At 40.6% G+C, this 17,443-nt stretch overlaps 1 protein-coding gene across 1 annotated transcript in view; it reads left to right on the forward strand.

Annotated features, from left to right (window-relative positions):
- The window catches only part of cnih3 (cornichon family AMPA receptor auxiliary protein 3), a 98,827-nt gene that overhangs the window by 5,358 nt on the left and 76,026 nt on the right, over positions 1 to 17,443 (forward strand). The window contains exon 2 of the mRNA XM_062437482.1: positions 12,643 to 12,711. Within this exon, the coding sequence (XP_062293466.1) occupies positions 12,643 to 12,711 (69 nt within the window). The remainder of the gene's footprint in view (positions 1 to 12,642; positions 12,712 to 17,443) is intronic.

Below are 17,443 nucleotides of genomic sequence, written 5' to 3' on the forward strand. Positions count from 1 at the left end.
GGGTGCAGAGGGGGGAGGGATGGGAGAGAGTTCACCTTCAGTCTTGAAGTGCGGGCCCGAAGGCTGCGTAATCTCCTCCCAGATGACTAGAGACTGTGAAGCTGTGTGAGGGGTGGGTGGGGTCACCTGCAATGCTGAGTACTTTTTCTAGGCTAGGCATGTATTGTTGATGTCCAGAATGAAGGGGAGTGAGGAACCAATGATCTTCCCTGCTGCACTCTCTATGTGCTGGAGGGCTAACTTGTTGGAGGACATGCAGCTTCCAAACCACACAGTGATGCAGCGGGTCAGGATGCTCCCAATGGTGCCACGGTTGAAGGAGCACATGATGGTTTTTTGAAGCACTTGGATATGATGGGTGTGAGTGCGGCTGGTCTGTAGTCATTCAGGGAGCTGATGTTGGTCTACTTGGGCAGCGGGATGATAGTGGTGGTTTTCAGACAAGCAGCAGCATTGTGCCATCGAGAGGTTGAAGATGTTGGTAAACCTTTACAAGCTGATGAGCACAGTCCTTGAGCGCCCTGCCTGGGATCTCATCCATACCTGCTGCCTTCTTTACATTAATAGTTATCAGGACTCACTCGACCTCATCAGGCTTAAAGTGGTATCAAGTGTTTTTCCTAAAATGTTGAAAATATTATGTTAACTCAGGGTACCTTCCAATGCTGATATGAATGTGGTGGTTACTTTTTCCCAAATGCTTGGTTTTACACAGTGAGGTATACATACGTCATAATTCTTCTAATGTTACTAAATGGCAGTTATATTATTGACCTTTGCTGTGTAATGCAGCATCTTCGTCTATGTAAGTGGAGGCAGTTTTAATTTCAAAGGGGCAATAGGGGCCCACAACAAATGATTGGCCTGTGGCCCCTTGCAGTTGCTCCTGCACTTGCAATGAGGAAGGATTCCTTTTACTTCCATATCTCTTTTCCCTTCACCCTCTTCTTCCACCTGCCTTTATTCACTTAAATTACCTCACAGAAAACAAATGGTGGTTTAAATAACACAGAGGCAACACTGTACATGTGGATTTCACACAGACTTCAGGATGGATTTGGTGGGGAGCAGCTCAGCTAGCATCGCAGTTGGCGTCGCTTCCTCGCTGAGCGTGACTTTGCCTCACGCTGAGATTTTGACAAGTACAGGGCATTCACAGGTTTAACAGAGGTGTTGTGTGAATAATCATTCACACCATACAACTATAACACATCTACTGTCTCTGTGGTGCTAAAATGATGGAGCAAAACAAGCTGAAAGGAGAGAGACGCTAAGGAAAGTGAAGTAAGAAAAGCATCATTTCCTTTATTTTCTTCGATTTTAGAATGGCAAAATGTTGACCTGGCTTCAGAGATTTAATATTTTGCAAAGCATGTTTTTTTTTACTTTCTTTACCCTGCCAGAGGCCCAAGCTTGTTTCTGTGATCTGTAATGCCTCAGACATCTATTGTACAGGTCCGCCAGGGATAGAGTGGTCAAGCCCCAGAGGAAAGGGACTGATTATGTCACAGGAAGAAAGATGAAAGCGGTGTATGAGGCAGAGTTTTCTGAAGGAGAGAGTAATGACATGAACTGCAGGAGTGATGGAATGATGGAGAAGGAGAGGAGGAAAGGTCAGAGAGACTATGGATTTCTTTTACTGGAAGATCATCAGGCCAGATTAGACTGCTGGATAGATGACTGGAGCAGAATACAAAATGTTGATCAGACATGAAAAGGAGGGAAACGGCAGATGCAAAGCTGGGAGTAGGCAGCACTGCATATAGGGGGAGATCAAAGGAAGATGATAAATAATAAAAGTATAGTTCTGTGTGAGAAGGTTGAAGTTTCCTGAGAGTGAAGTGAAAAGTCCTGGGATTGATCAAGCTTTTCTTAGGTGTGACAGTAAGAGAAACAAACACAGAAACATAAAAAAACATCAAGTGCAAAATCATGAACTTGTGATGGGGGGGGGGGGGGGGGGGCACTCACAGTTTACACTGCCTTCATCTGGATTATTTATGTCTTAATGAAAGCAATGAAATAAAAATGAAGTACAATCAGCATTCCACTTAACGTTCTTGTTACATTTGTCTCTGGCTGCGTCTGAAATCATTTATTCATTCACTATTTACTTCTTACTACATGTGCAGGAAACATTGTAAAATTTGAGTGATAGTGAATTATTTCTGAAACACCCAGGGCTTTTAATCAATGTGTGAAATACCCAATCAGGGGGTTCAGGTGCCATGAGCAGTTCTTCCAAAACAGAAAAGTCATACATACGTCAGCGGCTGAGGTTTATGTTCCGGTTGAGTGTACGCTGCGCGTGTTTTGGCTGCCGCTGCTCTCCAGTGTTTTTGCTTTTTTTCTGCTTTGCTGTTGCCTCCTGGACTATTTTCACCTGTTTTCTGGACTACTACTGTTGGATTACTATCACCGCTCGCTGCATTACTCCTATCACAAACTGTTTCCGTGATGCTGCTCGGACCATACCTAACCCTAACCCTAACCCTAACCCTAACCCACTCTGACCATTAGCAGTGTATCTCTCACCCCCGCCCCAGCAGTCAGGAACCTCAGCATCCTCTTCGACATTGCATGCCTCCGCCCTTTTTTCTCAAATTCTGACTTCTCACTTTCAAAGCCCTTCTTTAACGAAAACCCTGCCTGTCCTGTCTGTATACAATTGTTCTTGTTCACATTTTTTATTAGAAATGTATAATATGCAGAGGTGGCGCTAATGACACTCATGTGCCAGAAATGCTTTGACTTCAAGAAACGTTGTGCTATTTAACAGAAAAATAAAGAAAAAAGATTCAATAATTGCATAAAAATAAACTATGCAGATAAATAGGAAATAATTAGGCTTAGTGTTGAGACCCCTGTAAAATATAAATGGGTATTTTCAGACAGGTCAAGTTCAGTCACTGTTTTAATGAAAGGAATTACTGAGAATTGGGAACACATCAACAATGCTATAATGAAGCAGCATTATTCCAGACCTCCGAATGGCCATTCACATGTCTGATATGTTCAGAGATTCAAATAGACATTGTTCCGATTGACGGCTGGTTACACCCATAAGCGTTTGGAGGTTGGAGTAAAAACGTAGACCTTATCTTATCTATTTTATCTGCACAGCCTGCTAGCTACCGAGAAAGATCAGATGGAAAATTGCGTTGGAAAAATGACCACAAAATGGGCTGAGATGATTAGACTAGACTGATGCAGCTGCACCATACACTTTGCTGAATGTAAACTTAGTCTTATATTCCATTCACACCTATTATTAAAATATTCAAGTTATAAAATGCAATCTGTATCTGGATACACTGTCTGGATATGAGAAAACACATTAATGCAAGGTGTAAATCCACTCAGAATGCATTGTGATCAGGATCTAATCAAATTGGCCAGACCATACTTAGAGCTGATTTGGCTCACATTGTGTTTGGCTCACACAGTCTGGCTGTATGCAATCCATACAGTCAGACCACATAAGAAAGAATGTGTTGATAGGTCACAAACTTAGAAAACCCCCCGAAAAGTGGCAGAAGCTGAAAGTCTTCCCTAACAACAAATTAATGATAACCATCCGGGGCACTGCTTCACACAACCTAAGTGTTGCCATGTTTGTCCTCCAGCTCCGCCTACCTCATTTATATATAGTGATTCGATCATATTGTGGAAACAATGTAATAAAATGAGAGTACATTTTAATACCAGGTGTAAAATCAAAGACCCATAGATTGAATGTCAATGTCCAGATAAATAACATGCACGCTATGTCAGGATGAATGAATGTAGTGAAATGAAATGGAAATGGTGTCTTAACAATGCAGTTAACAGGCAATCAAACAGGTTACAGTCAGATTATCTGTAAACCATATTATATAGACATAAAATCTAATGACAGTAATGATCTCTTATTGCTGAGGAAAACTGACCTCCCACACATTTACGGTACTGCAGGTGTAGCAGGTCATGGTTGAACCAGGAAGTCAAGTCTAAATGGAATAGTACAATGATACATAGCACTTTCCTAGTCACAGTCCGTGGATAATAACCTCAAAATAAATTAGGATGGATTCTGGAGATTTGTTTAAAATATGATGTTTGTTGTCCAGAGGGACTTCATTTTAGTCTCATTAACTGATTTGATAAGAACAATATTATTATCCCATTTGGAATGTTGGTCAAAATAAGACCCATGAAACCTTACTCTCCCTTTAAGATTATATTCATCTCATATTTAAAGCTTAAGTACATCTGCCTCCTTTACCTTGAAAATGTCCCCATACCTGTTAAATACTTAACAAAGAAGACAGGATTCATGGAAGGTAAAGGGGTGGGTGACCCGTTTGATTGGGACTGCCTTACCACACTCTGAACCCTAAGGAATATAAAGAGTAAGACATATCGTTCAATGTGGAGAAAGGTCTATAAATGACAGATAAAAAAGAATAACTGAAGTGAAGTGAGGTCCTGCAGGATTTCATCTTACATTTAATATACAGAGCCACTGTGATTTTCCATCACGCTTCCCTGAACTGTACGAACTAGTGGGCAGCTCGTGCTCAAGGGGCCCTTATCAGACATCAGGGGGAAGAAATGCTTCAGTGATATAATTGATTGTAATTTCAAAGAAGCAAACAGTCAACAAGGCTTTCTGGCACCAGGCAGTGGAGGCTAATAGAGGTGACATTCTATGTATAGCTGGGTTGGTCCAGCATCGATCCATGTGTTCATTAACCCCTGCTGGCTCCTCATCTATCATTAGGACTCCACTGTTTCTATTGTTTCACTGCACAGGGCATGCACTGTAGGTACTATATTGGTGCTCCTTGTCCTCCCTCATTTTTCGTTTTTAGTCCTTTCTTTTTATTTCCCCTGCCACTGTTCCAGCTCTTCACATTTAAATACAGAGAATTGGTGCTGTTTTGTTCAACTTTAATCAAGTAAACCCTCTTTGTTTTTTGTTTTTAATATACAACAATATGAATAAGTGAGGAAATGGTTTGAGAAGTTCAAGTTTTAATAGCCTTGATTTCTTTCTTTATTCTTATTAATTACATCTGTCAGGGATTTACAGAAACCCCAGTGCAGGTCTGATCACATTCTGAATTTCATAAGAGCAGACTTGATTAGAGGTGATCTGGTTTCCAAAGCCCTGTTTCCATTAACTAGCCCCATCTAAGAAGTATTAGTTGCAACATCAGACAAATCACTGTTTCAGCTTTTTCTTTGTGGTAATGTTTAGTTTGTGAAGACTTCTTAGGAAGCTTGTGAGGACTCATACATTCTAAATCATCTGGATTTGCATTGATTTTTCTTGTGTAAGCAGACTTGGAAAATCCACTGTCACTTCACTTGTATGGTTGTAGATAACTGTCAGCATTGGCAAAATAACAGGAATAGCAATAAGCAAGTTGCTCTAAACAAATAGATAGAGATAGCTATTGGCCCAGGGCCAATTTTTGATAGAGGTGCGATGACCAGCGCTGTGTTTTCTCACTCTGTATTTTCCATATGTGTGAAAAGGAAATACTTCCCCAGTAAACGTAAATAAGACTTGATCTTATGGAGCTGGGCAGGTGTAAAATGTTCTTTTTCCCCAAGTAGTAAATTCTTACTCGCACTAATTCGTTTTAACAGGTTGTTGTGTCGTGTGAACATCCTAACCTAACATCCAAGTGTTAGCAGTTTGCTAACAGATGTGTTTCATATTGAGGTGCCTACCAAAGCTGAATTCATTCCTTTACATTATTGTTAGGTTATGATACGTGTTAGATTTGTCCTTGTGCTGTCAACACTCCTTTTTATTCAGCAATGACTACTAGTTTGGCTGCTTTCAATTAGATGCACATACTGTATATCGCTGTGCAGTGCAGTGCCAAATCAACTTTAAGAGAAGAAAACAGGACAGAACATTTGTTTCTTGTTTAACATTTTATTATCTGTGGAATCCCTTAAGCAGCATTTATTTATTTAGTTTGTAATTTTGTGTCAGCAGAACAAGCACAACATTGATATATTATCACCTTTTTGACAAATATTCACTCTCATGTCTCTGGCTGTTAAGGTGCTTTATGCTACTTTATGTTCATCAGATTGTGCAGGTGGTGCTGGTCAGTTACCTTGTCCAATAAAGTTGTGGGCCGTAACATCAAACAATTAACTGAAATGTGCTGTATTCTCTGAATTGAAGGGAACTGCAGAGTCTAGTGGTAATACTCTGTGGGATTGCCACTTCAGCAACCCCTTTCACATTACAGGCGTTTGAATTAAATAAAAAATATGGATGAATGCAGCCTCAAACATGTTAAAATGTTAACAATATTATATTTGCTCTGTTAATTCGGGAGAACAATTTTAAAAAAGGCACTTCTACTGTCTGCTGGACTCCGCATTTATATAAATATATATCAAAAGTCCAGTATCTTTCTTTAACTTATTTAGTGGGGTTTTTCAACCCAAAAGTCTATTGCACTGGTTGGTCATGGTTACTGACTTCTTTTCTTGACTTCCAGAAACAAAGATAAACCTCAACAATACTGTCACGATAACTGGCTGTAAGGCTCAGGAAATAAGAATCAATGTTTCCTTGGTAATCTATTCCTACCATTGATTTTAAGACAAAAGAAAATACTGTCCTGCTGCAATGTCATAATTTCTCAGCCCAGCCAGAAGCTATGGCCACAGCTGCATGTATATGTGCTCAATGTGCTCAGTTGATGTTCTAACAACTGCCACTGTACCTTTATATGTGCCTATCAGTTTCTTTCTGTCGTCCTGACAGCTGATTCATGAATACAGAAAGCTGACATAGGAATTTTCTGGAAGGAAGAGATTTATTACATTTGATCTCCTCACAGTAAGTGAGGGGATTAATTGTGCTAGCAGTGTTTATTAGCGTCAAGGAAACTGCCCCCTCCAGCTGTTTCCCCCTGCCAAGGTGTTCAGCACAGATATAGGCTGACACTGACGGGAGCATGTTAGTGATTAAAACACAAGCCAGCTCCCAGCACATGGCCAGCCAGTGACCTCTGGGAAGACTGCAGGAGAAGATATGTTTATGTTCCCTGTATAGTCCTAAAAGGGGGAAAACAGACCAGATGTAACTAAAAAAGCTAAATATTTCCCTCCATTCCTGCTCCATTTATTTTATGTTTCCTTCTGTGCTCTGCCTTTTTAAAAACCAGCATTAATATGTGAGGCAGGTGATCCTTCCCTTAGTGAGAATCCATGCATATGGATTTATCTGTAAGGCATCCAAACTGTGGTGAACATTGCCAGCCATTTTGCTTGCCTCTGCTCTTCCTTACATTTGATTATTAAACCGGCCATTACTAAAAAATGAGTAATAAGAAATAAAGACCATCACAGGATTACTCACAACAGACCTTTTCCTGTTCTCTGTCAGTTTTGCGCTGCATTTTACTCTCTGTCTGAAATAAATTAAAATGTATTGCTCCTTGTGGCAAAATTGGGCAACTTTGCATCTAGCTATTGTTTAATCCCGGGAAACAGATAGCATGAATTAAGTCCAGAACTGTGCAGATCTCAATTTGCTGCATGCTTATTCAATGTTCTGCCACCAGCTTCGTTGGGTTCTAAGCTGTGCTTCAGAGGCTGGTGAAAAGTGGTTGTGCAGAAAATTAACCCATATTGAGTGGGTTTAAAATCCAAATGAATAATTTAAAGGAGGTTTTGAATAATTAAAGTGGACCTTGTAGTGTTTTACATCAGGGTGGAGGTTCCTGTGATTGCTGTTGTTGTTTTTAATCTTGTTATTTCCATATGAATACCTTAGAGGCTGCATGGATGGAAAACCATGTTTTTGGTGGGTCATAGCTTTAACCGACTGCAGGACAGTGGAGTCTAGCCCAAATATACATCAAGATACAAAAAAAGAGAGAAAAAAATAGGCTACATTCTTCTCACTGTTCTCTCCTTTGCAGACACACATACACAGAGTAAGGTGTCAGTCCACTAGCAGCCACAGTCTGCATTAAAACACACTGTTTATGCAGAATTCAGCATGCCAAGAGAAGAGCAGAGTGTGCCAATTTGTATCCCGTTTCTGCCAGCCAACCTTGACTTCAAAGCAGTCTGTTAAAGTTAACAACCAAATCAAAATAGAAGCAGATTTGCAAAAAGAGAACCCATAGTCATTGCCAGCGGGTCTTCTGCAGGAATCACCTTCTGAGCATGCCACAGATTTGAGGTTTGGTCCCTTGGTCTGCAGCTAAGCAGTAAATGTTGCTTTTGAATGCCACTGACTGAGCCGCCGAGGATCAAGGAGGTGAAATTCTGTTTTAGGGTGGATTTTCCCTTGAATGATAATACCAGTTTATTACAATATGAGTCATAGTTTTGGAGTTTAAGCCATCATCCCTATTGGTAATTAAAGCATTGCACTTGCCAAGTTAATAGCTGATATCTGGCTATGTAGTATGATGCCAAAAAGAAGTTTGACGGAGCAAGAAACACCAGCAGCTAGATGATAAAACAGATTTTAAATAAATACCTTGAGTATACCCATGGTGCTCAAGCTGGAAGAACTCCATAAGGGTTCTTCTCTTGTTCTGACACCTTCCCTTAAGCCAGTATGCCGTAGGACGAGTTCTACTAGTGTGTTCCCTTCCCAGGCCTAGTGGATGGTAAGGGTTCTAGATTCTCTAAGCAAGGTGCCTTTCTCCCAAAGTTGCCACATAAGGGGTTCTTGGGACTGATTTGCCAAGAGTGACCATACCAGTAACTACTGCAGTGACAGTGCAGCTCCCAGAGTAAAGGGGTTCTCAAACGCATCCACAATTAGAAATTCTCGAAGGAAGGAGTCTTAAAGTCTAAACCCTTCATTTACCAGTAGATATATATGTTCCAATGTTCCTTTGTGCTCGTGATGACTGAAAGATTGAGATTACAGACACAAAGAGCCACAATAAAGTTAACAAACTCCCCCTCAGAGTGGAGTAGAATTGCTGCTCCTTCACGTTAAAAGGAACCCATTGAGGTGGTTCAGGCATCTAATTATGATACCTCCTAGATGCCCCCATGCACAGGTACTCTGGCCGCATCCAAATGGGAACGGAACATGGGGCAGACCCAGAACATGTTGAAGGCATTAAGTATGAACGGACTCTTTGCTGTCTCAAGTGTGAGATGGCAAGAATGAACCCAGAGCAGAGGAAGTTGTCAGATTATATACAATACATTATCTTGTCAAAAGGATGAACTTGTTCTACCATCAGAACAATGTCAGCACAATAATCACGTCATAATGTGTGCAATCAGGACAATGGTTAATCAGTAGGTTTCAACATACATGATGTTCACTCAATCAGCATTTCATGTAACATAAGTGGTGTCATGGTCAGCAGATTATGACACACACACACACACACACACACACACACACACACACACACACACACACACACACACACACACACACACACACACACACACCTAATCATATGACATAGTTACTCATTTTATCAGAGAAGATGAATAATAAGAACAACACCCACCAAGAATATCCAGTTTATCAAGGACCAGGTTTTTCTGCTGCACTTTGGATCTTTATATGTCTGTGTGTGTTATTGTGTAAGAATATGCACAGTGCTTCCCTGTGTGTGCACCCATGAAGACTGTGTATGTGTGTTCCTGTCACCCATGAGGAACAGCCTGGGGGAAGCTAACACACTGTAACAGAGCAAGGCAATGAGCCAGGATCAATGTTGGGATCCTCTGGGAAATAACATGTAAAAAGCTGCCTGTCATTGTGGGGGCGAGCCCAGGGAAATAACCCGGAATGGTGCAAACCTCTGCCGTCTCTCTCTGATGTTAATTGCCCATACTGGGCAAACACACACATTCACATGTACAAGCACACGTGCAACAGCTTCTATTTCTTGCTCATATAATACAATGAATGGGTAACATTTTCCTACCACACAAATAGTTAGCAATTTTTTCTTACTTGGCTGCACACACATACAGAGATATACTCATTATCCTACCTTACAGCTCCCCCATACTACAAACACTGAGTGTAGCTCATATGCAGATACATTGACTGACACACTCATATCTCTCCCTGTTCTCACACACATACACTTTCCTCCTGAGGCCCAGCTCATCAAGCAATGACATCTGTCTTTGTAGTGCAATTGCCTCCATTGCAACACAAGAAACACCAATGAACTGTTGCTTATTTTCTCTGCTGTTCATTACTTGATGTTATTACTAAAAGCTATCCCACAATACAGCAGTGGGTGGGTAGCAGAATCAAATGAAACCAATCCAAAGGGTTCTGATTTCTATGTCTCTTACATGCAAATGGTGTTCCTCTAGGCAGATCTAACCCAACAGTTTAACTGGAACAATTCATGTTGATGATGATGATGATGGTGATGATGGTGACAAGGGTGAAGACCTGAAATTCTCCTTGTATAAGCAACTTAGAAACGGGCCTGGCAGTACAGCAGGTAGATGGATTTGTTTAGCAGACAATGACATAACACATGCTGCTGTGAAATTGAGACATGTTGAACCTGACGTCTCAGGGCAGCAGATTGGAAGAAGTAAAGAAATAAAGAGCACTGGCATGTTCAATAAATCAATGTGTATGATTGTGTCCTTAAAGGTTAAGACTGCCTGTGACAAAGGAGGATGAGAACACTGCCTTGTCATTTGTTTGTTTAGCCAGTATAACATCTATTAGTAACATTGTTTTCACATACTATCCCAAGATTATGTGTTACATGTACATCTGTTTTAATGAATTGTTATTTAATGATTTGAATGAGTCCTGAGTTTCTTGAGGTATTGATTGCTTTGTGTCGCCTTCCAGGGGAAAAAAGTGGAAGCACCTAACCACTTTCCTGATTTTAAGCACTTGATAAAAAAAAATAGCCACATGATTGGTTATTTTGGCCACCTGGAAAAAGAGACCAGTGATTTGTTGACTGCACCACTGGGGCGACATTGTTCTTTACACCTTTTTACACCTTCTGAGGCAATGACATCACATGTGCCAGACTGGGGTCTGACGGGTCAGATGGGGTTTGTCTGTTTAAACCTAAAATGTTTACAACTAAAGTATTATGAAGAAAATCACATATTCTGCTGGTTTTGGGTGTATGGTCAAATATTTTTGAAATGTGTTTAAAAATGACATGAATTAAAGAATGTGCATACAGTAACAATTACAGCAAGATATTGAATATCACTGCGGAATCACCGTTTGACCAATCTGAACACCTTTTGAAACACTTGATATCAATATGTTTCAATATTGGTAGTATAGGAATGAAGACTTGATATAGATGTTAATTGCTTTTGCATATATTGAAAAAAATAAATAAAGTGACAGACTTCTGAATTGACTATGGGTTGCAGTTGGGCAGCTGGACAAAATGAAGTGGATCTAATGAAAAAAAATTCAGCTCCGTAGGATGTGTAGGCAATTTACTCAGAATGTTTAAGTTAAGATATACTTTATTGTCCCGTCAGGGAAATTTGTCTTGGGCATGAGGTGCATCAGTGCATACATAAATTATACATTAAACATACAAACATACATACATACATATATATATATATATATATATATATACATATATATATATATATATATATATATATATATATATATATATATATATATATATATGTATGTATGTATGTTTGTATGTTTAATGTATAGTTTATGTATGCACTGATGCACCTCACAGATATAAGAGTCAATCATTTCCTGGAATAAAGTAGCTGGGTGCTGCAGCTGCCACTTGGGAGGTCCACCACTTTGTTCCAGACTAAAATATCTTATATATGTTTATATATTTTGTACCAATATGCATTGTGCCCAGTGCATGAATTCTAATAATTTTGGTGATCCTCTGACTTTTAATTGAACTCTACCATCAGGTCAAATTTTCCAATATATATATAGATTTTTGGGCTTTTTTTGCATTTATTCAACAGCAGGTGGCAGAGAGGCTGACAGGAAACAGGGAGAGAGAGAGAGAGGGGAATGATCTGCAGTAAAGGTCTCTTGCTGGAATCGAACCAGGGATGCTGACATTATGTGGCATACGCCTCAACCACTCAGCTACCCAGGCGCACCCAATTTGGACAATATTTAAATTTATGAACAAAGACACCTGCAAAAATAATGACATTTTCATTATTGCTCATCTCCAGCCTCTACTGCAGTTTGTGATTAGTGATGACTAACAAATGTTACCATGCTAACATGCTAAAGTAGGATGGTTAACATGGTAAACATTATATATTTTAAACATTAGCAGTATAGTTGAGGCTGATGGAAATGTTATTTTTGCAGGTATTCGGTCATAAACTTACACAATACTTAATTGTAGGGTCAAATTGTTGTTGGTTATGGTCCTTCACAACAGGCTTATCCTTAAGATGGGTCTTGGTAGTAACCGTTCAGGGTTATTTAACAGTTATTAACATTAAAAGATAATCTATGGCAGTAATGTGGCCTTCTACAGCCTAGCATCACTAGGTACAAGCATTACTGGGCTGTAAGCACTAACGATGTGCTTCCAGAATGAGACATTTCATTCTTTATTGTTCCTCTATTTTGCCGATTCTATGGTGATTTTTTTTTCTCTCTCTTTTTCTCAGATAACAGCTTTTGATGAGCTTCAGGCTGACTTCAAGGTGCCAATCGATCAGGGCAATCCACTCCATGCGGTAAGTTTTGCTTTTGCTACTTACACAACAGGATACAGGGAGATTGTCTGTCTTGTCTTTCACTCTCTGTTCTCTGATGTTCCCAGTCTTCATTCCTGCTCATTCTCTCTCCCCATTAAATTTAAATCAGGCAGCTGGCATCCTACTAGTTATGTACCCTCTCCTATCTTCACTCTTTGGCTTACAAGAAGACTCCCATAATAGCACCTAAAGCCAAAGCATCAAGTATGAATGAATAGTCTTTTATGAACAAATCCTTGAATCCAAATATAAATATAAATAAAAGCTACAAGCAAAAAGCATAGATAAACACATCATTTACAGTTGGTCTTATCCTCCATGTGGAGAAAATATTAAACAAATCTTATCTGCAATATCTATGTTTAAATGGACTACATTTATATAGTGTTTTTATAGTCTAGTCTACTGACCACTCAAAATACTTCACAACATATGCCAACATTCACCCATTCATACACACATTCACACACAGATGGCAGAGGCTGCCATGCAAGGTGCCAACCTGTTCATCAGGAATGACGTAGCGCTTTTTAGCCAAATGTGTCTAATGCTCACTCATACATACACACTCACACACTGATACCTCAGCCATTAAGAGCAAGTTAGGGTTTAGTATCTTGGCTAAAGACTGGAGGAGCCAGGGATTGAACCACCCCCTGTCTGATTAGTGGATGACCCATTCTACCTCCTAGGTTTAAGGCATGTTTAGGTTCCCAATCATGGGTAAAACAAATGCTGACTGTCTGGTCAAATGGGAAACAAACGGTGAATTCTCTTGTCATGGCGTGACAGAATGAGCCTTCTTCACTATTTATTAAGTTGTTAATTCTGGGAAAGCCACATTAGTTTGAGTCACTCCCTCTCCTCCTCTCGTATTTCTTTAATGCCTAATAAGTATTTCCTCGTGTTACTATATCCTGTCTCTAAATGCCGCCATCTTTTTTAAGTTCCTCATGGGTCTAATTTACATGATCTACCTAATTCCTCAGATGCGATGGAAATGCAAATGGAAGTGCACAACAGGGACTTTAAAGTTCCAAGTTTAGTCCCTGAGATGAGTTCCTTTGGGTCCAAAATACCTGTAACTATTGGTGGAAATGGAGTTTTGTTGTGGAGGCCTCATTACTACAAGGCTTTGCAGTGCTAATAGCATTGTAATACTACCTCTGCCTTTGCCATGCTGTAATACCAAACCACTGTATAATTCACATTTTCAGATGGACCACCACACTGGCACACGATACTCCTCCCAACCTTAACCACATGGTTATTATTGTAACCGTGACAACCAATGTTCCCTGACTATAGCAAATTACTAATTGTAGCTCAAACCACACTGTTTCCTCAAACCTTAACAAAGTGTTTTTTGTGCCTGAAATCACTTCATAAATCATTTCAACAGTGATTTGAAACGGTACAGGCATAAAAAATTGATGTTGTCCTTCTGATAAGGATGTCGGACCAGAAGACACTTTATTTGGGACAACTGTAAAAGGCTTTGACAGGTGCTACTGCTGGACACCCCCACATCTAATGCTATTCATTTCAATTTGTCCCTGATATTATTAGAAGGCTCTTCCAGGCTATGCAGGGATTTAGGCTTTTAGCGATACGTGTATGTGTATCCAGTCTGCTATTCAAATGAGAGCATGTATTTGACTCAGCTTACAGAATATTACGTTTTAACAACACTCAATTCACAGGTTAATACACTGGATTATATATATATCCTCAAATCTCCCTGGTAGTCTGGTAAACAAAGTGGATGTGTGTTGAATATTAAATAAACATAGCATTTTAGAGTTTGCCCTAGCATCTGCTGCGTGAATGGATTTATACATGTAAATACGTAAATATATTTATATAAGGTTGAAAATATATTTATATAAGGTTGACTCACAAACTGTGAGTCTCTTTGAGCTTGGATGGTTTTGAGGCTGCATGCTGCTGAGTGTTTCTCCAACATATGTTTTTTCCAATCCTCAACTCGATCTGATCTGTTTCCGCTTCCTTCTTCTTCTCAAAGATTCTCAGAGAGAGGAAACAGGCATTTATGTTCTGCTTTGTTGCTCTTCAGAAATTGCCGCAGCAGCAATCACAAGGCGATTTAGAGAAAAATGTACATTAGCGTTGACCAACATGGGAAAGCTACCCCCGATGAAGTTGTTTTACGATGATTTCCAGCCCTCTAAATCCCTTTCCCTTGAGTCTTTTGGGCTTTTTCTAACACAGTTAGCTCTTTATAAAGCATGGTGGTGCAGTACAGTGTGAGCAGTTAGTTTGGAGGAGCTCTGGACTATATAGCTTCTCTGGAGTATTGACTTCTATACATCCTTGGAGATGACTGGAAGAAAGAGGGGAGGAAGGTCAGAAAAGGAGACAGATTGACGTAAAAATTGCAAACTGAGTGAAAGAGAGGCATTGGAGATTGAGTCAGGCAGACTGAAAGAGGGAGCGATGGCTGAATGAGGATTTCCTAAGAGGCAAATGAAAAGAATTCTTCGGCTTCAAAGGATTTTTCAAGATTCTGAAAACTGCATTAGACCAGATTTCCCTACTCAGTACCGCTTTCATATTTTGTCATATTTGCATGTCATTATGCAATGCAGAGTGTATCAAAGAATCCAGCGGGGGAATGGGTGCAAAAGGTTCTATCTAAGTTTCTCTTCCCCCCTTCTTTCTTCTCTCATTCTCCCATGTTTCCTAAAGCCATCCTTCCGCTTTTGCCTCTCGCTTCTTATATGAAACGCATCACTGCTGCTCATTTCCAGATGGAAATGTGTGCACGATTTCTCTCTCAAATGCATTAATTAAATAAATTGTTAAAGTTGTTAAAGCTACTCTTTAAGTTTTTAATGACAGGTTCAATTTAATGTCTTAGTTTTCTTATGAGTGCCCCAAAACCCTGGGAAGTTTATGGATCATAAGAATCATAATTATTGAATGCAGTAGAACAGTACATTATATTGCATTTAAAAGCAATATTAAACAAGAAAATGAGAGTGAAAAGGCTTTCAACTCAGGGCTAATGTTAGCTGTAAGCTAGCAGCAACTGTGGTTATTTAACATAAAGTAAAAAAGTAGATACTGTTTATACTTAGACTAATTGGCTCAGCCTATCCCCTGTTTTTAGGATGAATTTCAGTGCTGCAAGTTTGTCTTGACAAAAATATATCATTTAGTCACTGATAATAGCAGAGTACAACAATGTAATTGCTCGTCTGGGTTATGTCCCATCTGATGTTGAAGATGGCGGCGCGTGTATACGCTGCGGCTGAGCTCTCGGTAAAGCGGTCCTCATTAATACGTTTTTTTTTAGCTCTTTCTCTAGTATGCCTGTTGTTGAACACCGTGTGTGCATATGTAATCATAAAATACAGTCTGCACGAACTGATAAGCATCGGTTCGCTGCAAAGCAACAGTCGGGATGCCTTGGCATCAAGGCATCCCGACTGAGATTGTGAGGTGACCCAGGTCTGGATTACTGACCCAGCTGGGAGACGGCGAAGGCGGCACAGAGACCGGAAACAGAAGCGCGGGACCCACACAAACCATCACTGCCAAGCCTCTTCATCGCAAACGCAAGATGGTTGAGCTGGAACTCACTCTGATCATGTAGAGGAACATATGGGACTGCTGTGCCATGGTGATTACGGAGACATGGCTAAATCCGACGATACCAGAGGAGGCTATCCGGCTAGCAGGCCGCGTTTTACACCGGGCTGACAGGACGAGTGACTCTGGTAAGAGCAGAGTGGGGGGGGGACTGTGCGTGTACACAAACAACAGCTGGTTTACAGACGCAAAGATCACTGATACCCACTGCTCTCCGGATCTAGAATACCTAACTGTAAAGTGTCGCCCCTTCTATCTACCTAGGGAACATACTGTGTTATGATCACTGCTGTTTACATCCCCCCTCAAGCTAACATTATTATACGACATATCACAAACCAAAACATTAACACCAACCAGCTCACCAACGACAGTGCTGCACTAGCCGAGGAACTTAACCACTTCTTCGGCCGCCATGCAGGAGAGACCACTGCCCCAGTACCCGCATCACCTACAAACAACCAGGCACTTGCTCTGCAGCCATATGAGGAGAGACATGCATTCAGCCGTATTAACACACGGAACACTCGGTGTCTGGGCCAGCTGAAGACTGTGCCGGGGAGCTGGCTGTGGTGTTCACCGACATATTCAACATATCTCTGTCGCAGTGCTCTGTACCTGTCTTAAAACCTCCACTATTGTACCACTACCCAAACAGACTAAAGTAACCGGCCAGTGGCCTTAACATTGTGCCTGGAGAGATTGGTGCTGAAAAACATCAAGGCTGCTCTCCCAAACACACTAGATCCCCACCAGTATGCATACAGGTCAAACCGATCAACAGATGACGCCATCTCAACTGCCCTTCACACTGTACTGCTCCATCTGGAAACACCAAGAACATATGCACGGCTGTTGTTTGTGGACTACAGTTCCGCATTCAATACAGTCAAGCAGACTGTTTCACAAGATGTCCGACCTGTGGATACGAGACTTCTTAACCAACCGGCCACAGTCTGTGATGATGGGCCCCCACCACTCCTCCTCTTTGTCTCTCAGCACAGGAGCTCCACAAGGTTGTGTCCTGAGCCCCTTCCTGTACTCACTTTACACATATGACTGCACACCCACCCACAACACCAATGTCATCATTACA

Source organism: Scomber scombrus, chromosome 17 (assembly GCF_963691925.1).
Source record: "Scomber scombrus chromosome 17, fScoSco1.1, whole genome shotgun sequence".
Lineage (NCBI taxonomy): Eukaryota > Metazoa > Chordata > Actinopteri > Scombriformes > Scombridae > Scomber > Scomber scombrus.